Here is a 21,450-nt window from a genome sequence, read left to right on the forward strand (position 1 = left end):
TCAGAAATATCATTTTTAATGCCACGCAATCCAAAATTACGTACTTATAGGTATAAAGGTTGATGTGCGGATTCTCTAGGAGACTTTCTCTGCCAATTCGCACCGCACGCTTTTCTTCAAAAAAATTCTGTTCTAATTTATCTCAGAACTCCTGCTCGCATGAACATTACACTTCACACGCACATAGAGAGGGAGATAGACAGAGAAACAAACCCAAAGGCGGTGTGAAGAAGAGCTCAAGCCAAAAGAGAGAACAAGAAAAAACAGAAACAATAACAAACCCTAAACATGCGTTTAGGGTTTGCATTCGCATCATTTGCTAATAGCAATCGCTGAGTATACAAAATCTGTAATTCCAGATAAACATGGCCGGCGACGGTGATAAGCCGAACAAGGATAATCCATGTCCGTCTCCAAATCAAGAAAAAGTGGAAGATATGAAGCTTTGGGGGATTTTTCTCTTCGGGCTAATCGGTGCCACTGCCACCACTTTCGCCGTGAGTAACATATAATTCCATCTATTGTCTTGTGTTCTGGCTTGACAAGTTCCTGATGCTTTCGAGTGGTCTTCCTTTTCGAATAATCATGTTTCTTAAGAGGGAATTATGTTTCTTAATCGAACATATACAACAGGCCTTCTTAGTAGAATTCGGATATTGCGCGGAGATGTTGAGTGAACCTAAATACAATCTGCAGAATTATTTGATTAATTGCGAAATTGCATGACTTAACCTTTAAACCGTATTTTTTCCCTCTATTGCAGTTTCAGACAAACCAGATCGTACTGTTATTGTTTGCTAATCTGCGATGTGTACAAAGTCAGTTATTAGTTTGTCTGCTTGTAAAGCTAATTTTCGTTGTACGTGCAAGCCACCCGTGTATTAAAATTTATTAGTGTAGTTATAGGGTTGTCAAGGTATGCTTGATGTACCTGATGTGGAGAATTATTTGCAATGAAATTTCTCATGGATAACTGAAGAAATGAGGAGCAGAAAGTGAATTAACTAATGAACATATAATTGTTATAAGGGTACAAGTCGCTTAATTTTGGAACGGAGTTTTTCTTAATTTAATTTATAAAGCATTCTGCATACTATGGTGCAGTGACGATTGAGCAGCCTATCTTTCAATTTATGTTTTATTTTTAAATTTCCAACTAGAAGTATTACTAGCTATTGCCTTTTCTCCTGGAGTGTAAATATTGACGTTTGCAAGATATGCTTTAGACGCTTGCTTGAACTATAACTCAGGAAATGGGTTCTTATATTTACATTTTAAACAAGAAGGGTAACAGGTTCACATTTAACTATTTTTAACACTCTCATTGCCATCTTGATTCACTATTTTTGCTGCTTTTAAACAGACAGCGGTTCTTTTACTTTATCGTTGTTTTGCTTGCCAAATACACCTTATTAGGTAGGAACAAAGGCTAACCTCTTGGATACAAGGGACAGTGCTCCGATCTAATTAGTGTTATGACTTCACTGTACAATTTCATTATACGGTTGATAGAAAGTAGATATCATCTCAAGTCTCTACAAGGCGCTCTAAAGTTTAGCAATTGAGGCATCTCTGCTACATGAGAACTTTGCCTTTTTTGTGTTCTTTTCTCCTTACATTCTGTTATATGTTGCTTTTGATCCTTGAGCAATTTGGCAGGTTGGCCAACTGCGAAGGACTGTTGATTGGTTCTATGTTCAGGTGGTGCACATTCTATGTTTCCCAATTTTCTATTTTCCAGGCCTTTTCTTGAGTTTCTTAGTCCAAATTCCTGAATTCAAAGTCCTACTTGCGCGATATGCTATTTTTTTAATAATCGAAGGTATTACTTAAAAGCTCAAACGGCATAGCCCAAGTACACATGACATATACAATAGGAACGTAATTAAAATTAGAAAGAAATACAAGAAAGTCATGGAAGCTCAGCCCGTTAGTATCTGTTGTGGGTGCAATATGCTGACCGATTTTTTTTTTTTATCAGTAAGTAAGAACTTTATTATTAAGGTGCGATATGTTGAATTTTACTTGAACTTGAAGTGAACTCTATGTTAGAAATGGCAGTGATTCTTAATTTATTTTCTAGTAGAAAAATAATCTTTAATTCAACAGTTTAGGATTATGCTTGCTGGTTTTTCAGCTTATATGAGGCCTGACTCCGGAAAAAAGGGTGTGTGTGCAGTAAAAGTTGCACCCATGGGTTCTAGTCAGACTCTTATTTATCTGTCCTTACCTGTCTTACACGTGTGGTTGTTTCTTGTAACATACTGTTATCATTTATGCTACTTATTCTACAAGGATCTTGTTGATAATCTGTATTTGAAAGAGGATTGGTTTCATCTAGGGGTTTGCTCCCAAGAAAAATAGATATGTTAGTAAAACAATACACTTTCCGTTAACGGACGTTTTACATTTTGCATCTCAATCCATCAAAATTGACTCATTGCACCCTTAAACTACCAGAAAACTGTGATGTGCACCATTCATTATGATCTAATAGTCAAGATTGTGTCATGCCACCTATTTTTTTTTTCCACCTAATTCTCATCTATCTTGAGGGCCATTATTGGATTGGGGTCATTTGTTGCTTTTAGGATACCATGTCAGTTTTGTTAATCAACCTATTAGTTAGAGAGTGAAAGTTTATTTCCCTCGAATGTTAATGTACTGGTGAAACTGATATTGTGCGTAACTGCACCACAAAAGTTGGCCAGGTCGCAATCATCACGGAAGGGAGCAACTGGCAGTTCTTTTCGGTCAAGCTATCAGGAGGAAGCATGGAAAAGGTATAATCGCCGCATGCAAGAGGAGTATGAAGAAGAAATGGAGAGAGTAGTGAGTTCTTTCAACCATTTTGTCACTTTTTAGTTTTTTCTGTAGCCAAAATTCTTTTAAAGCCAAGTGTGATGATAAAACTATTTAGAATTTGTATAAATCTCTTTGTGGGAAAGCGTGGTGATAAAGGGTGTAGAAGTTACCTTGTTAAATATTTACAATGTTGTTTTTTTTTTAAAGGTGTTCTCTCTTGTATACACCCAGTATACTTGGTTACGCCAATTGATATTAATAAATTTTTACTTGAAACTTACTCATCAAAATAAAAAAATAAAAAATTTTACTTGAAACAATGTTGTTTTTTTAGAAGATTTTTCTCCCCACAAAATAATGAACTACCAATGAAAGATTAGTCCTTACTTTTTCTACAAGGACCAGCAAAGTGGAAAAGAGTAGAGATTCAAATGTCATATAGATATGAACTTGACCCTGCTTTAACAAAATAATAAAGACAAAAAGATATAAAATTGACCCGTTTAATGATATGCCATACTATGCTTTATCCTTTATCTTCTGAAGCGCTTCATGTGCTTATGGTATTTGGGGATGTTTGGTGATTTTGCTTTAAAATGGGTGGTCAATTAACATCAAATCTTAATCTTATTAGGTTAATACGTGTGTGTAACATGAAAACTCATAAAGTTAGTTCCTTGGTGGTTCCATATACACGGCTGTGCATGGGTGGGTGGGTGGGTGGGTGCATGTGCGTGTAGGTGTGCACACACACATACACAGAGTTTCTCATCACTCACAGGTTTCCTCTTTGGAATTGGTAGTACTGTGATTCATTACTCTCGAGGGTTGCCTACTTTTCATTTTGGTCACCATAATTGGGATTCTGATGAACGATATTTTTTTCTTCTTCTTCTTTTTCCCCTGGGTGAAAAAAAAATGATATTTCTGCCTTTTCATGTGTGCTATATATTAGCATCAGAGCTAGCTTTTTCCTGTATGTCAACATGCTGTCCGCTTGGCTAAATTTTTATTTTAATTCCATGCTTGCCTGGTTAGCTTTAAACCCGTAATCCTGTTCATTGTATTTTTGTTTTATTGGTCTCTATTTCTTATATTATTGTATACGACTTCTGCCCTTTGTAGGAACGCATAAGGCGAATGCAAAGTGTGTTTAATAGAGAGAGGAACAAATACAAAAGGAGTTATGAGAGCTGGAAGGAAAGTGGTCCGGGGGCATATCATCAGAATTTCCAGCGAGAAGACTGGTATTGGAAAACTGATTCATCCTATAAAGATCACAGAACTAATTACAGGGAAACTCCAAGAGCAAGTGCGGGTTATTCATTATCGCATCATTATTCGGTTTTAGGTCTGGACAGGTGAGGGTGTTACAGAAACTTAGTTGCAATGACTACCAGGAATTATGTCAACTGACTTATTTTATTATAATACTAATATTTTATTATAATGAAAATAGTATGCATCCCACCTAACAAGCTGTCAGTAACAAGAACTAATGGGATTTTATCACATCATCATTGAAAGATGTATCTTTTCCTTTTCTTAGACATCAAAACATCTTTACTGAAAATTTTATCAATTGACTATTAGCATGTTTAAACTCTAGCTATTTTGTTTCGATTCTCTTTAATAAGATCATAATACAATACTTTCTTCATATTGTAGATCCAAATCTTTTAACAACAAGAAACCTCCATTAAAGCATGGCATCCATGTGGGCTGAAAATTGTGATAGGAATTTGCGTGGGTAGATTAAGACCTTGTTTGGGTAAAGAATTATTCTAAGATCTCCTCAAAACTTCTCATAATTTCCTTCCCAAACATCACACAAACATGAAACATTTTTCAATTTTAAATCTTGAACTTTTTCATCTAATCATTACCTAATCATTATCCAAACACAAAACCCAATACAACTTTCCCAAACTTCTAAACAAAACACAAAAAAACTATCACTTTTGTAAATTGCAAAACAAAAATAATATTCAAACAATTTTTTAATTTTATAATATTTTTATTCAGCCTTTTCACTCTCATTTCCCAAAACCCAATAAAACATCCTAATTCAAATCATTTCACTACTATTCACAATTCACATAATTCTGAGATATTCTAATTCAAATCATTTCACTACTATTCACAATTCACATAATTCTGAGATATTCTAACTATCCAAACGAGCCCTAAATTTTTTTAAGCGTCTGCATAAATGCTGCTGATGCACTAAGTTGAGTTTCCATTCTCTTAAGCTGAAGTGATTTTTCTTGATAGTCTTATATGTGAAATGCATGCGAATGAGCTTCATGGTATCATATTATTGTTTGAGCCGTGTTAGGAAAAGCTAATGCATTGGACATCCATTCTTGTAATTAGATAAAAGCCTAAAAGAAGTTAATGCTTGTCTTTCTTTGGAACAGGTGCAGAACAACACCATATACTGATGCTGAGATTAAGGTATTCTTCGAATCAATGCGGTATTTGTTGGCATCTCTGTTAGGATGCATTATATTACAGTTTTTTTAATTCTCTTTTTCATTGGGGGAAGGGACATGGAATTAATATCAAATTGCCATTGTTTGTAATTCTTGTAATTCTTCATGGATGATCGTTCTTTATATTTGTTAATGGTATTATTATCTCTTTCTTCAGTATTTGGATACAGTGTCATGAAACTTTTGACTCATAAAAGGATTCTGCTACTTGCAAACTGGTGTAAAAACACACCGCTTACTATGGGACGACCTCAGTCCTAAAAACTAAAAAATAGTTTTTTATGCTAGCTAATGCGGTGGTGTGTAGCTACTTCGCAAGCTATAAGCTGTTCTTGAGTTGTATATCCAACAAACAGTTGTGTCATCTTTATCTTGTTAAGGTGTGATGTTGATCAACTCGTGATAATGTTCATAATCAGTAATTTTATTTTCTTTTTTGTTTATAATTCCATGCCGGATTTGGGTGACGGGCTTTTGAATGCTGTATTAGAGCCCAATTTTTGTATCAAATGGTTCTAATTCCAGTTGGGGGGAATGGAGATGAGTTTTTAAGCATGTGATATTGTTTATAATAATCCAGCTACATGTCACATCTACATTCATTACTTATCTGTAGTGGTTACTTTAATAAACCAGATAACATCTCTTAATTAGATCTTTGAAACTACTAAGGGCTAATATTTGTTTTGTCCTTGCAGACAGCATTCAGGACCAAGGCAAAGGAGTTTCACCCAGATCAGAACCAGGATAACAAAGGTTGGCCATTACTTGATGCAACTATAGTAATCTGAAGCTATTAATTTGAACATTTTCCCCTTTGTCCCCAGTTCAATTTTGTTGCCTGTGTTTTGTTGCAGATGCTGCTGAGGCAAAGTTTAAAGAGGTGATGACGTCCTATGAGGCCATAAAGCAAGAAAGAAAGAATTTTTCTTGACTCTGCCACAGAAACCGGTAAGACCTATAAGAATGCTCTGGTATTTTGTGGTATACAGCTGCTCAATTCAACCATTTTCCTAACGGTATTAGAGCTGTGACCAGAAAAGTGATTAATTGGAATTATTGAGCGAGATTATAATATTTTACTACAGGCTATCTAGGTATGAATGATTACTTTTGAGTAATCGAATCGCGCATAAGAGGGTGGGTTATGTATTTAGAAAGCATACCACCGTGTGTGTCTCCCATGTAATATATGGTGTAGCCAAGTTCCAGGGATTTTGTGGTTGTTGAGTAAAGTACAAATAATTCAATTCGGATACATCTGTACTGCTCATTACTTGTTAACACAATCGATAAAGAATGATAATCTACTTCAGGTGGAGTTCCCCCAATTTAGATGTAATTTACGTTCAGTCGTGAAGGGAACTTTTTACAGCAATGAGAACGACTTGGCTAAAAGCGTGGTGTTGTTTACTAATATTCATTCCTATTTAAACTATAATCTCATTTGATCTTCCTTTAATTTGAAGAATGTGTGTAATGTCTCCTACTTCTGAATTGTGAAGTTTCTAGCAAGGCACTAAGTGGAGTTGTTCAATTTGTAATGTTCGTGGTGACCCAACAAATTCTTGCTAAATATTGTGTAGTTGTTTTTAGTGTTATAGAGAGATCGAATTATCCTTTATGATTGTGATGAAATGTTCAAGTAACCTGTGGAGGTTATTGCCTTTTAAATTTTATCTCTTAATCCATGCAAGTTTTCGAAATGCAATTAAACTATTTAAGTATTTTTATAATGCATGTCAAATCATTCGATCAGCACGAAGTCAATTCCAAACACTTAATAGAAATTCATACCTTATTTTATTTGAAGCGGAGCACTCTTGAACTCCCCTCCCCCGAAGATGTGTTGGATATGATCACAGCCCAACTTCTCAAGTATTGTTTCGATATTGAGATAAAATAAGATGGTTTAAGATGAAAGTTAAATAAAATAATATTAGAATATTAATTTTTAATATTATTATTATTCTAGAATTTGAAAAAATTGAATTATTTATTATATTTTGTGTGAAAATTTAAAAAATTTGTAATGATGAGATGAGATGAGATGAAATATTTATACAAACGACCTCTTTCATCTTCTAACGATTGAGGAGCTATTAATGTCATTCTGATTTTCTTTTCCAACAAGAAGTCTCAACTGTTGAGGCTAATATTTTACAAAAAAAAAAATTATGTGCAGTCATTTTTATGTATTCTTTGTGTATTTTATTAATGTGATTGGTTGTCACTTTTTTTTAGAATAAAATAATTTCTTTGACCAATCACATCAATAGAATACGTAAAGAGTATGTAAAAATAATTATATGCAGCATAACTTAGTATTTTTTTTTTTTTTTTTTGGCAATATTTATTGAAGTACTAAAGTAGTTCTTTGGAATTTAGATAGAGCTAGCAAAATGCCAGATTCTAGGACATGTTTGGATGTTTAGAGTATTTTAAACTTTTGTAAATAGTATTGAAATTGTTTGAGAGAAAATTATTTATTGAGTTTTAAAAAATGAGAGAAAAAATTGAAATAAAAATATTTTTTAAAATAAGTATTGTATTGGAGTTTGTGAGAGAATAGATAAATTTAAAAAGTTGTTTGAATATAATTTTTTAATATAATTTTTATTTTAAAGTTTGTAAAAATTGTATTGATTTTTGTATTTGAAATTCTCAAAGAGTCAGAATGTTACTACTGAACTTGACTTAAAAAAAATATTTTTTTATACGTCGCCATATACAAAGATTCTATATAATAATTGAAATCATTCTTTATTAAAACTATTGAGATCACAAGAGAGTATGTGACATCATTTATTAAAATTTTTCAAAATTTGTATAATAAAAATCATAACTTAAAATCCTTATGCATGATCTAGGCCACTATCACATCTCTATGGACTCTCGTTCTGTAGCTATGCTTTCATAAATATTCTAATCTCTATGGTTTAAAAATATAAAAACAAACTAAAATGAGTCAATGACTCGGTAAGAAACTCATCATTACGTAAATACTTAACATATGATTTTCATAAAATATTTCATGCTGAGAATTAAAATAATAAATGATCATACTGATACTTATGTATGCATGACTGATTTATCTGAATTAACTGACTAATCTGATTAGCCAACAGACTTAATCCTATGTGCGAGGTTGTGCACCGATCCCATGTATCGCGGCTGCAAGAGGCATAGATGATAATATTCTAGCATATTATGGTCGACCATGCTTGAGTCTATGGTTTATACATCCACCCTGAAAATGCATTGGTAACATGTATCTGAATGATCATCTGATTAAACTGTTCTGATCTTATTTTACACTTGATCTTATGAAAACTCACGTGCTTTATGCAACATGAGATGCGTAATACATACATAAACTATAATATGCTGAATGAAACATGATGAATGACGTACTTACAAATATTATGACATGTGTGGTACGTAAATACTATGTTAGTGAAAATATAGAATAATATAATAAAAATTACAATTAAAATAAAATTAAGACAAAGCCAGTTTAGATTGAGGTATGGAAATATCACTCTCTTTAAGGAGATTCAAGTTCTTTGCGGTGTACAAAGTCTCAAATTAATTAGTGCAGCAGAACTCCTCTTGACTTGACTCCTCCAAGATACAACAATTCAACTGAATATCGTATAGCCCGAACCAATTTTATACAAACAATTGAGCTCAAAGGTCCACTCAAAAAACACCTTTATTTTATCTGAAAAATCTCTCAAAAAATATACATACTTTATCTTTCTCTTTTCAAAAGAAAATTACTACCTTCGTACGTATCGAAAAGAAAAAATACTATACTTGAATAACAACCACACACTAGATAAAAAGATAGATCCCACCGGATGCTAATCTCTTTCCAATTTTTAAAAGAAGGTAGACGTTAATACAAACGGCACAAAAAACATTAATTACCAACTTAAAACGTAAAAATAAACCGACCTGCATAAATGATTTAAGAGAAAAAAGTTTAAACGTTAAAAACGTTAATGGAAACGTAGATAAACGTAAAAAGCCATGAAGTCGATTTTGCCAGTGTTTTACAAGAATTAAAAGTAACAAAAAAAAAATAACGGCAATAAATTAATTAGAAACCAACATTACAGACCAAAATGTTTGGCTACTGACAAATCAAGAGAATAAATGCAAGCTAAATAACGTTCAAGCAATAAAACTCATAAAACCTAACAATTATTTTTAAAAAAATACCAACACATTAGCTTCTAAAAAATTGGCTTTAATAATAATAATATATATAACTAGCTAACGTATGTTAATTTTAATTTATGATCAAGCTACTTACCTTGTAGTGTTGCTTCCTAAAATTTTCGACATAAAATTGATCACAGTGCTGGATTGGGTATCTTGAGTTCGATCGTTGCACTTATGAAAGATTATGGTTTTTTCCAAATAACACGGAATATATATTTATAGAGAGATTTGGGATAAGGTGCTAACGAGTTTGAGTTGGACTCAGTTAATACATATAGTGATATTAATCTATTGAACACTCAGTTGTGATATTCTAAGGAGAGAGTTTGAATTTAAAAACATAACCTAATAGTTCATTCAATGTAGAATTGGCAGTAACTGAGATTGGGTTAGGGACTTCAATCAGTGATAATTTTAAATTAAAATAAATTTCTAATGATCAATCTTTAAATTCTAAAATGGGTCTAACTCGTTCAATACCAATTGGGATTTAACCTAGTCTAATTAAAACTCATATTCAACCTCAATAATTTATTGTTCGTGAACTTATTCAATATAACCCATTAAATATAATTTAGTCTCAATAAAAATTATCAATATATCGACCTTAAAATTATTGGATCAGATCGTTATATGCTTAGAGTATTTCAAAATTTTGTAAACGGTAGTGAAATTGTTTGAGTGGAATTTTTTTATTGAGTTTTGAAAAATGAGAGAAATTTAAATAAAAATATTTTTCAAAATAAGTATTGTATTGGAGTTTGTGAGAGTGAATAGATAAATTTAAAAAGTTGTTTGAATATAATTTTTTAATGTAAATTTTATTTTAAAGTTGGTAAAAGTTGTATTAATATTTGTATTTGAGTAATAATTAGATGAAAAACTCAAAATTTTAAAATTGAAAAATGTTCTATTGATAATGAAATTATTTTTTTATGTTTGCCAAACATGGCTTCAGTCGCGGCAGTTGAGAGAACTCTTATATTTTTTCTTTACTTCACAAGTAGGCATGGTCCAAGAACTAGCCTTCAGTCCATTACTCCATTTAACCAGCTCTCATTAGGTGACAATTTGTTTTTTACAAAGAGTAATGGTAGATATTCTTATGAATTGTACAAATATTACATTTTGTTTTAAAAAAAAGTAAAATTTATTATTAAATAATTAATTTTTTCATATAAATCTTATATTTACTTTTTTTTTTTTTTTTAAAAAAGAAGTGCGCACAAATGACTGTAAAATGAATGGAGTAGCCGCCACCCAATTGGAATGAGCAGGGAGGTGATCTTTAGCATCAGAGAACTAATTCAACAGATTATAAACGAATAATATAAATACTTGAGGAATTGAAGTTGAAGACACTAAAAAGGAAAAGTCCTACAAAACGAAAAAGAGGATCGATAACTCGTTTACGCAAAAGTATTCACCCTCCCCTCAACTTTGAAGAAGGGAAGGCACATTCTAGTACAAACTTGTTTGTTTTGGCTTACAATCCCTTTAGGGCATCTGGTTTTAGTGATCTCGCTTGACAGTTGACGGGAGGAGCTCTGTAATAAGCTGGAACGGTCGCAGGGAAGAACATCTGTCTCACTCCTTCTGCCTTGATAATGGGGAAGATGATTGCTGATGCACCCTGCAAGGGAAAACTCAATTTTCAGAACTGAGAAGAAAATACATTCTAGTCGCTCAGATATGTGTTTGTGCACAGAGAGAGTAGAAGCTAATACTAACCGAAATTAATCTGGCTCCAATCCACATGCGTGAGGGTGAAGGGAAGGGCACCAATAAACGGCCAACACCATAAACTGCAACGGCGAAGAAATGGAGAACCAAGCTCAATGGGCGAGGGTTCAACCCCGAGAGAAGAGAAACTGGTCCCGTTGAGAATACACCTCCAAGACTTAAATAATCAAAGCAAGCCTGGCGCATTTCGTTCCTTGCTCGATCAGGTGAAGCACAAAAGACCTTGTACAAGGCCCCCGCCAAAGTATTAATTGTAGATGCTACCGGCTGCAAATTGAAACATTAAGTGATGATAAGTTCACTTGGGAGTAACTTCCATGGGCAAAAATAAAAATTAGATTAAAAAAAAAAAAAAAGCCCTTTACAAGCAGCACATCCTTACAACTAACCTTACGCAAGGTGTAGAAAGATTCAAGATACTTGCAGAGTGTGGGTGCATCATTTAGGTCTCGCAAAGGTCTGAGGAGATCCCGAAGCACAACAATATCTGACAATGCCACAGTCATTCCTCCCCCGGTTAACGGGTGGCGCATGTTGAATGCATCCCCCATTAGCAAGGCTCCAGGAGTAGGCTGTGGAGCCGCTGGCATGCTTCTGTTTGGCATTGTCCTAATGTTACCTCTATCTACGGCAGCTACAAAAGAATCATATATTTCGGGGGGAACCTGCAATAGAAATGTCACTTGGTCAATCAGAGCATCTAACTTCTTTTTTTTTTTATAAGTAACAGAGCATCTAACTTCTTTTTTATAAGTATCAGAGCATCTAACTTCTTAAACGTGCATCAAGAACAAGTCAGAGTAAAACTCGGCAATGTAACACCCAATAACAATATAAAGGCCGAAAAAAAAAATGGAAACAAGTGGAGCACTTATATACCTGAGGGGCCACCATGGTTTTCAAATACTTTGCCATTTCACCATTTGAAATAGATGGGACTTTCTGTCCAGGTACATCAACCAGGCAACGAACCTCTGTGCTACTAATAGGATAAAACAAAATAGGGGAAGGGTCTGCTAGTACGACATGCCCGTGATTTGCATAAGGTAGTTCACAATTCTCCAGAACCAAACCAACAAAGGAAGAGGGCACATCAACCTGCAGAAGACAAGAGATATACGACTTAAGTTTCTATAAACTATTTGTTATAAACAGGATGATGAGGATTCTCAGGCGACACATGCATATGACAATGATAACTTAATTTTAAGATGTTAGCTAATTGACAGAAAATGTAAACCAATTTCCAATTACAGGTGTGTTTTTTTGCTCTACAGGTGAGAGTGATAAGAAACCATACCTGAGGATTACAAAGTGAGCGACGCAAGTTTGAGAAACAGCCATCACAGACAATGGTTAGAGGTGCATGTGCTGCCAGTTCTTTTCCATCTTTAGTCTTGTACTGCACGCCTTTAATTGTTCCATTTTCTTCAAGCAGAGAAGTAACGGTTCCTTGCTCCAATCGTATACTGGAAAAAATTGAAAAAGAAGGCATGAATTTAAGAGAACAAAATATGATAACCTGAATGATCCTTTAACACAATGACATGTTAGATGGTTACTATAACATGACACCAAAGCAAAGAAATGTGACCATACAATCTATTACAAAGGCTCAGTGCAAACTTTGACCAAGTGAACTATCAAATGGAAAAACAAATTGCTAGCAAACCTAAAAGTCACATCAGAAAATTCACAGATGTGTTTGAAATCCTCAATGCCATAGGCATGCAAAACTTCTTAGTACCAATTCTTAATACACAATGGGCAGCAACCATTTGAAAGAAGGGGAGTAAATATATAAACATCTTGTGCAAAACTCTAAAGGATTATGAGTTATATACTTGGGAAGGGAGGCAGCCTTCTCCCGCATCCTCTGTATGAACCGGCCATTGTGAAAGCTCCTTCCAGAAACATCCGAGTGAAATTTCTCCAAGGGATAAGAGAGTCGGGTGTTTTTCCCATCCTTAAAGAGAGCATAACCAAACACTCGCTGAGCATCAATGTCCTCCACAGAGTCTGCAGTTAGAAACGATATGTGATCATTTAACAACTGATTTCCTCTGTAATTGGAGGAAAACTACTTATTTCTGCACACAGTAAAGCTTAAATTAAATCTACCTTGAAGACCCAACTCAACCAACTTGAGGTAGCCTCCAGGTTGTAGCAATTCTCCAACAATTCTGTCAGGCTCCGATAAATCTCTTTCAATCACATGAACTTTACGTCCATCCTGCAAGTTTGTAGTACAAAATCAATACCTGAAAATTGCTTTGCTGGGGAACCTTTTTATTGGTTAAAAAGAAAAACCATCTATGATTGCATGTTCTTATTGCGCAAAATTCTATGACAATAGGCAATCCAATTTGAGGTATTTTACATTTAACCATGTATAATTAATGGCTAGAGTGAGAAACCAAGATATTTTAGCATGAAGGTAGAGACCAACTTAGGGGCGCATATAATGAAAATAGAACCCTTACATTGGGAGGCCTTGAGGTTTTTTCATGCTTAGCAACATTAATAAAAAAATTTCTTTTCATATGATTATCAAATCGTCATTTAGCTTATAATAATTTATTTGGCACTAGGTTATTGAAAATCCCGAGGAATTTAAAATACTATTTATTCCAACTTTTCTTTGTTTGTAAGCATGTAAAAATCAATACTTTTAATTTTCAACAATTCTCAATGACTATTTTTCTAATATATAAATCAAATACCCTTTTTGTTATTTAACCTGCACTTCACACGGGTACTCTGTTAGTTGCATGGTAATAAGGAACTATTGATACGTATAAGAAAGTAGTGGGTTACAGATATCGGATTAGGATCCCCTACAGTTCAGGAACTCTGAGATATCTTAATCCGTGGAAAACAATACATAGCTTAATTTCAAAACATGATTCACGTCGTATACATGTATATAGCCCTATAAAGTCAGCATCTCAGATAATAGCAGGCGCCATAGAAGAGTGACTGAGTGAGACAGAAAGATGGCTCCTGCATTAGAAGTCCAATTTGTCTTTGTGCTCCGAAGAAACAAAAACTCTTGAAGAGCATTCCAATTTCGAAGTATAAAAAATTCAAATCTACCGCAATGAGTCAAAAGTGTCTTCTACCATTAATAGTTCATTCGGACAAGACTCCCAACCAAGAAAAAAAAATCTATTAGTCACTGATAACCAGCAGATTCACGGCCCTGTATGTATGAAATAACGTTTAGCCTAAAACTGGACTTCGACCAAGTAAAAGTTGCACTCAAAAGATTAATTATTTTTTTAGGCTTGAGAATATACTACAATAAAATTGTGGAATTGATCAGATCAACGAAGAAATAATATAAAACTTGTTACGTCTATGAACGCACGATTCTAATTTTCAAAGCCATATCTCTCACAGATTTGAAATTTTCAACCACACGGAAAAAGAACGAGCTAGCCATAAATAACTGCATTAAATATATGTGAGGGAGACGCAAATACTCAACAACCTCTTGAGAGAACAAATAGGAAGCCACGACACAGACTCCATGTCTGCAAACACTTGATTCGTTTAATTAATCAGAACGCATACCTTGAAGCATATTTTACCGAACATATAGAACTTTTTTTTTTTTTTTTATCATATAGAACCTAAATATTGAGATTTCCCTCCCAATGAAAGAAGAACATATATAAGAAGTGAAAACTACAAATTATGATTGTTCTAAAGAGCTACATGTCTAGAAAATTATAATTCAGTCAAGAGTGTCACATAAAAAAACCACCGATTCATCAGCGTAATGTATCTGTAAACTAGCTAAACCATCGGAAAAGAGAAACACAAGGTACGAGTTGCGAATCGGAGACTACAATACAAAGAGGCCATAGTTTTTTTTTTGTATCTTTTTTCTTTTAGAGAAACGAATTCCTCAACGTTAATATTAAGAAAATCTGAATCCGAAACCATTGGCACATTTCAAGAGCGATTTTCCTCATAAATAGTCAAGAAACTCTGTTTGGTTGACAAGAAACTGCACGAAAGCAAATGAAAAAAAAAAGCGAGAAAATAAATCTGAGAATTAGAAATATCATAATCACCTTCCCGAGAGTGTGAGCGAGGGCAGAGCCGGCGACACCGGCTCCGACGATGATAACGTCGACGTCGCCTTCAATGGATCTGCATTCTCCGTTGGTGGTCGTGATGACGGTCTGCACGCCCTCGGTTCTCGCCTCCGAAGAAACTCTGATGCGGTTCTTCTTGGCCATCAGATTGTACAACACCACGAACCCCAACACCGAGGCCAAGATCAACCCGAGCGCGTACTGATCTACCATATTCCAAATGCGAAGCCAGGCGAGCTCTCGGAGACACGAACACCACAACACCAGGATTCTCACACGTATAAGGCCGACACACTCTCTCTCCCTCCCTGCTCGATGCTCTCTCTCTACCCTCGCTGGCTGTGCTTTCCGTCTGTCTCCTTTAATCAACAGAACACGAGAATTGTCAGGACAAATGTGCGTCTTTAAATAAGACATGCCACTCACGAGGACAGGTCACAGCTCAACGGCCAATGCCTGCTCTCTCAGCTAAATTGCGCCACACCGGTGTTTTGGGTTAAGATGCGCCCACACAAAATGGGTGGCATGGCCCATTTTTATTTTTGACTACTGCACGTTACTTTTTTGGCCCCCCTTAGCAACCACGAAATAAAATACGAGTCTCCCTAAATAAATAAATAAAAAATACTATCCCAAGCAAGAATCAAGCAAAGTCCCGGGTTCATACGACCAATTATTCTATTACATAATATAAATGTAAGAGGTTCATTGCTGTATTTCTAATAATAAATTCATTAAGTGGTTGTTTGGTATTGTACTAGTAAATAGAGTTTTTTATAATAATTCTTTTAATGGTAGAGTTTTACTATGAAAAAGTTGTTTACTATTTCATAAATATGCATTTAAAGCGTTTTTTAAATTAATTACCATATTTTTTTAAAAATATATACAATTATCTGTATGTTTTAGTTTCTTTTTAAAAAGTAGAGTTTTATTTTTATTTTTTTTACATGCTTAAGGCGTTTTTATAAATATATATTTTTTTAAATAACTTTTAGATTGATAAAAGTGTTTTTAAAATTCTAAACTCAAACCCAAATGTGTACCAAGCATGTGACAAGACGTCCGCTATGAGGTTTTATCTTTTTAATAATAATTTATGTAAGATTTATTAAAAGTTCTCCAACTCTGGAATTAAGAGAATCGTAAGATGATTACATAATTTTTGACATTTTGTCAAGTCATTGTAATAATAATTTTATTTTTGACTAAATATTTACCTTTACCTAATTAGTATTTGGACACTTGATGACGAGCCGGTGATCTGACAGATACTTGAGAAAACCAACTTTTCTAGGTTTCTCCATATTATTTAAAGAAAACCGTGAGTGTTTATTCAAGGGGCAGAGATAATCAGGTCATGTGCTGCCCAAATAAACTACCGACACGATTTTGTTCTTGTTGGGTTTTATTTACGGCCCGTTGCAAAACTACTTGTACAGGCAACGCCACGAGGACTGCAAACTTGTGGCTTACCCGTGGTCAGAATTTGCAAAAAAAAAAGAAAAAAAACATTCAGAAATTATTTGAGAATTATACGACTGGTAATTAATCATTATTCCATATCCGATTACGCAGTGTAAAGTTAGATTCGTCTCATCCATGAGTCAGTCTAAGGCCTATTTGGATATAAAAATAATTTCAACCCATTTCATCTCAGTATTATTATTTTAAAATTTAAAAAAATTAAATTATTTATTATATTTTATATGAGAATTTAAGCTCTTCTGAGAGAAGGGGCTCAAGCCCACGGAGATCAAGTCGCGGAGATCCAAAGCAGGCCAAAAGTCCAAACCGGAAAATTGCGCATCGAGCCCAAGGCTACAGGCCCATTCAGGAAAGTTTTGGCACCGAGCTCGGCCACACCAAGAAGCTCACCCTAGGGCAGTGATAGCCTCAGGACTCGGTAAACTATCGAGTCCTGCCATAAGGTACATTCCAGTTTATTGCCGCTAGAGTCAGGCAGCTAGGCGTGTCCGATCGTGGGTACGCTAGGTTCGAGACACGTCGCATTTAATGCGTATCAGGGAACCCAACAAGCAACAACGTGCTACCAAAGGTATCGTAGGACGGCTCGCAGCACAACCTAACACCCTGCCACAATAGCAGGGAGGGTGGCAGCAGGTCTAACCCAAGCACGACTTGACATGCCACAATCTCCTTTGACAGTTTGAGCCACAACCTGAGACATTCTCACGACAAGAGGGTGGTAGCAAGTCTGACCCAAACACGACATAACACCCCACGGTCTCCCTATGCAATTGGGTCCAAACCAAGTATAAGAAAGCTTATAAAACTAAAAAAATAATAAAAGATTCAGAGAGCCTTTTTATGGGAGGGAAAGCTTTCTTCATCACTTCATAACAGGGTCAGCAAATTTCTTGGAGATGAACCGTCAGCGTTTAGGTGATCTTAGATTCTAATGTGTACAGTATAATATTTTAGGGATTTTGGAAACTCTTATCTCCATATGTATAATATTATTCATTTTCAACCGTTAACTTTTATTTCTTAAAATTCTATGCGAACAACAACATTCAAGGAAATAAATCATTTTTCATTTATAATAAGTACTAATGATACACATATAATCATTTTTACAACATCATTTTAAATGAGATGCGTTTTTATAAACTAACTTATAAAAGTTATAATCTCGTTTTATAGAAATATTTTTAATTTAAAATATGTTTATACAAATAATGATAAAAAAATGGTACGCGTATCATTATTCTTCTAATATATATATATATGCACTGCTAAGAAGGCTAATATATAACATAAAACTTATAGCAAGAGCACGTTTATCAGAAACAACATGCGTAACATTTTTAATTGATCCCCTAATTATCTTGTGAAATATGAAGAATGTAATTTTTCATCGTTGACTTTGTAACCTATAAATAACTAGCCACGTGTTAACAATAATAAAGGGTCATTAATTATATATAGATAGGAAATTGACATTCCCCCATATATATAATGTGAATATCGCATGCATGGAGGGTCGAGTTCAAGTTTTGGATGCCAATTTTAATTCACAGCAACCGCAATTGACTTAGCCGTCGGGAAGCTGTAGATGCCCTGATGAGTCAGTCAATAATCAGAGTAGTTAATTACCTCCATTTCCACGAAGCTGACTGCTCACAACAATATTAAAGTAATGGACTTAATTGGTAGGTAAGAGCCACTTAAAAATTAGAGAAATGATATTTGTAGTCGTGAGCGTGTAGTCGCCGTACAGTCACTTTGAAAAAAGTGAATAAATAAGGGACCCACCTGAAAAGAAATTAATTTTTTAATAGTGAACCCCACTCTTTTTCAAAGCGACTGCACGGCGTTTGCGCATTCCACGACTGTATGTAGCATTACTCTAAAAATTAAGCTTCTGAAACGGCGATGATGATGATCACGATGAAGATTTCCACAAGCACATTTTGTCAAACATATTGCAGTCAAGTCCTCTTGAAAGCAGCGCTGTCTATTGTGATCTGTTCACGGGAAGTTCCACACACAACTATATATCGGTTCAGACGGATACTAGGATTTGTCATTTGCTTGTACTGATCAAGTCAGTATACATATACATTACTGTTGTTATTATTATTATTATTATTATTATGGTTATTTTTTCCATTGTTTTGGTCAAACGTGTAGAGGGTGATGAAAGCAGTACCAGCCAATGTAGAAGTTTGAATGGAGCGAATTAAGAGTATTAGTATTGGTTTTATTAAATCTATCTTTAAAATTTGATAAAAAGTACATATTTTATATAAATTCAAAACTTCATTATTCATAACCTCATATTAGATTAGTCATTAGATTTATTAAAATAATAATATTTTTATTTTATTTTTTTCATATTTTACAAATTACACTAATTATATATACATTAATAATTTAATTTAATATTTAAATTATTGATACTAACTAGAGAGTTATTTATATTGTTAAGGTCAAAAAATACATCAACACCCATCATGCAATAGTATTAGTAAAAATGACACTTAAAATAAAAGATGAAAGAATTATATTATACAAATTATAGGAAATGTAAGAAATACATTTTATAATAAAATAATAGAAATAAAGAATAAATAGTGAATCTTTAAATATAAAGATAAATATAAAGATACTGTAGTTCAAAAGTTGAGCTTTGATAATATACCAAATCCAATATTAATATTTTAACCCCCAAATCATCAAATTTTGTTGAAAATTCTTTTTTTATGAGACATTGAGACTGATGCTGGTGCTATAAGGATACTGCGATCGAGCTTACCTACTCTCTCTCTCTCTCCCTCGGAGATGTTTTCTCACTGTTTTCACACAAATGCCGGTATGCATGCATTCCACGCATCACGCGTGCTTGGCTAGGGGCGCATTCCGCGCGGAGTCCACGAATCATATTGAATATTGATGCTGGTGCATGCATGTTCCCAACCAATATCAATCTCTGTATTTGGTCAACTGACTCGCATACTTGGACTAATTTGGAGGCACTATATATATATTGGGAGGGTACTGATTTTTTAAAATAAAAAATAAGGCTTACAAGGAGATATATAGACATGTATATATAATTATTTAGGAAGAATAATAATATTTTCCATTCTTATGAGAGGGCTGAAGAATGCAACCAGAGTTTGCACTGGGTAAAAGGAGGGTGGGATAAACGGAACTATCGTGGCAGCTCACATGTTTCCTTCAAAACAATATTTTGAATACCGTATCAGAAGCCGTATCGATCAAGGTACTGAAATAAAATATTTAGATATCGGTATCATTTCATATACTGTTTCGAGATAGTTGATATATGAATAAATTATATTATAAAATAATAGTCTATATATGAATAAATTATATATAAATTATAAATAGTCTAGTCTGAATTGAAGGTTAAAAAATAAACTTGTTATTTGAAAAAAAAAAAACTAAAATATCGCCTAGTATGGGCCGAAATACAAGTCAGTATAGGCTAAATTATAGGCCGGTATGAAATATATGTAATACATGTATCGGATCAATGGCCGGTATGGTATATTCCAACTATATCGACCGGTACGGTATGATATTGAAAACAGTGTTTCAAAACGTACAAAACATGATTTTTAGGAGGCTATAATTATGGAATCTGATGCAATATTTCAAACACTTATCCATGTTATGGACGACGTACGAGTAAATAGAAATCTTTCATGAAAAAAAGAAATTCATCAACATTTTTCTAGCTGCATTCATAGCTTATATATAGCATGAAGGCAAGTGAATGAAGAGAGTTCAAGAAAAGAAACAAAAAAGCAATTCATTCATTCGTATAAACATATTCCCAGCCATGCATTTGTCCTTTTCCCGTGTTCTTTTTCTAGATCTATACATAGACCAAGAGAAAGTGACACGTACATCAATATTTATCCAAAACCCCATGCAATTGATTGGTGCTTTTGCAATTGGCATATTCCTTACCAGAGTTCTCTTCTAAAATAGAGAGATATCAGAGGCGACATTTAGGGGTAGTTTGTTTTTGTAGATAAGACGAGATGAGATAAGATGAATTTAGATTAAAGTTAAAAAGTTGAATAAAATATTGTTATAATATATTTTTTAATATTATTTTTATTTTAAAATTTGAAAAAATTGAATTGTTTATTTTATTTTGTGTGAAAATTTGAAAAAATTATAATGACGAGATGAGATGAGATGAGATGTTTCCTGAAAACAAACGAAGCCTTAGTTGTCTTTCCTATTAATCTATGTTGGATACGTAGAATACCACCCTAAGAGAATATTATTTTCATGATCATGTATGTAAGACATAATTCCTTGAATCTAAAAGCTTATATAAAACTAAGAGTGTTACAACTATAAATAAATTTCATAAAAATAAATTTATAATTAATTGACTTAATTTCGTATGACACGTTAAATCTATTAGATAATAAAAATAATTTTATAATTTAATGTACTATATCAACTTATTTCAGTTTGTTAGTTTATTTTTGTAAGAATATTATTGTGACAAAACTATTTTTCAAAACCTGGTTTTGAACCTAATTATATATTATACGTCC

The 21,450-nt window shown here is 33.7% G+C and overlaps 2 protein-coding genes across 3 annotated transcripts; one reads left to right on the forward strand and one right to left on the reverse strand.

The window, feature by feature from the left end:
* Positions 1-53: 53 nt before the first annotated feature.
* Positions 54-6,762, forward strand: LOC109013468. 2 transcript variants are annotated; one of them, XM_035682895.1, is made up of 7 exons: positions 54-497; positions 1,660-1,701; positions 2,704-2,832; positions 3,931-4,166; positions 5,226-5,262; positions 5,999-6,056; positions 6,158-6,762. In XM_035682895.1, exons 1-7 carry the CDS (start codon positions 366-368, stop codon positions 6,232-6,234), a joined length of 711 nt encoding a protein of 236 aa, XP_035538788.1. In that variant the 5' UTR covers positions 54-365; the 3' UTR covers positions 6,235-6,762. The 2 variants fall into 2 exon arrangements, with proteins under 2 accessions (XP_035538788.1, XP_018851109.1); XM_018995564.2 differs by lacking the exon at positions 1,660-1,701 and having other exon boundaries at positions 65-497.
* Positions 6,763-10,882: 4,120 nt separating this feature from the next.
* LOC109013467 (squalene monooxygenase SE1-like) lies at positions 10,883-15,758 on the reverse strand. The gene is made up of 8 exons (XM_018995558.2): positions 15,356-15,758; positions 13,395-13,506; positions 13,118-13,292; positions 12,574-12,742; positions 12,153-12,371; positions 11,663-11,938; positions 11,262-11,540; positions 10,883-11,163 (listed from the first exon to the last, which is right to left on the reverse strand). The coding sequence occupies exons 1-8, from the start codon at positions 15,590-15,592 to the stop codon at positions 11,017-11,019; spliced, it is 1,614 nt and encodes a 537-aa protein (XP_018851103.1). The 5' UTR covers positions 15,593-15,758; the 3' UTR covers positions 10,883-11,016.
* Between the last annotated feature and the right edge of the window lie 5,692 nt (positions 15,759-21,450).

This window comes from Juglans regia, chromosome 11 (genome assembly GCF_001411555.2).
Source record: "Juglans regia cultivar Chandler chromosome 11, Walnut 2.0, whole genome shotgun sequence".
In the NCBI taxonomy this organism is placed as follows: domain Eukaryota; kingdom Viridiplantae; phylum Streptophyta; class Magnoliopsida; order Fagales; family Juglandaceae; genus Juglans; species Juglans regia.

Excerpts from the sequence above, each read along its gene's own strand:
- LOC109013467 (XM_018995558.2), bottom strand. The coding sequence starts at position 15,592 with ATGGTAGATCAGTACGCGCTCGGGTTGATCTTGGCCTCGGTGTTGGGG. Across the intron at positions 12,743-13,117 it reads AAGGCTGCCTCCCTTCCCAA|TATACGATTGGAGCAAGGAA; the intron begins GTATATAACTCA and ends AATTTTTTCCAG. Across the intron at positions 12,372-12,573 it reads GCTCACTTTGTAATCCTCAG|GTTGATGTGCCCTCTTCCTT; the intron begins GTATGGTTTCTT and ends TGTCTTCTGCAG.
- LOC109013468 (XM_035682895.1), top strand. The coding sequence starts at position 366 with ATGGCCGGCGACGGTGATAAGCCGAACAAGGATAATCCATGTCCGTCT. Across the intron at positions 1,702-2,703 it reads TTGATTGGTTCTATGTTCAG|TTGGCCAGGTCGCAATCATC; the intron begins GTGGTGCACATT and ends GCACCACAAAAG. Across the intron at positions 5,263-5,998 it reads ATACTGATGCTGAGATTAAG|ACAGCATTCAGGACCAAGGC; the intron begins GTATTCTTCGAA and ends TTGTCCTTGCAG.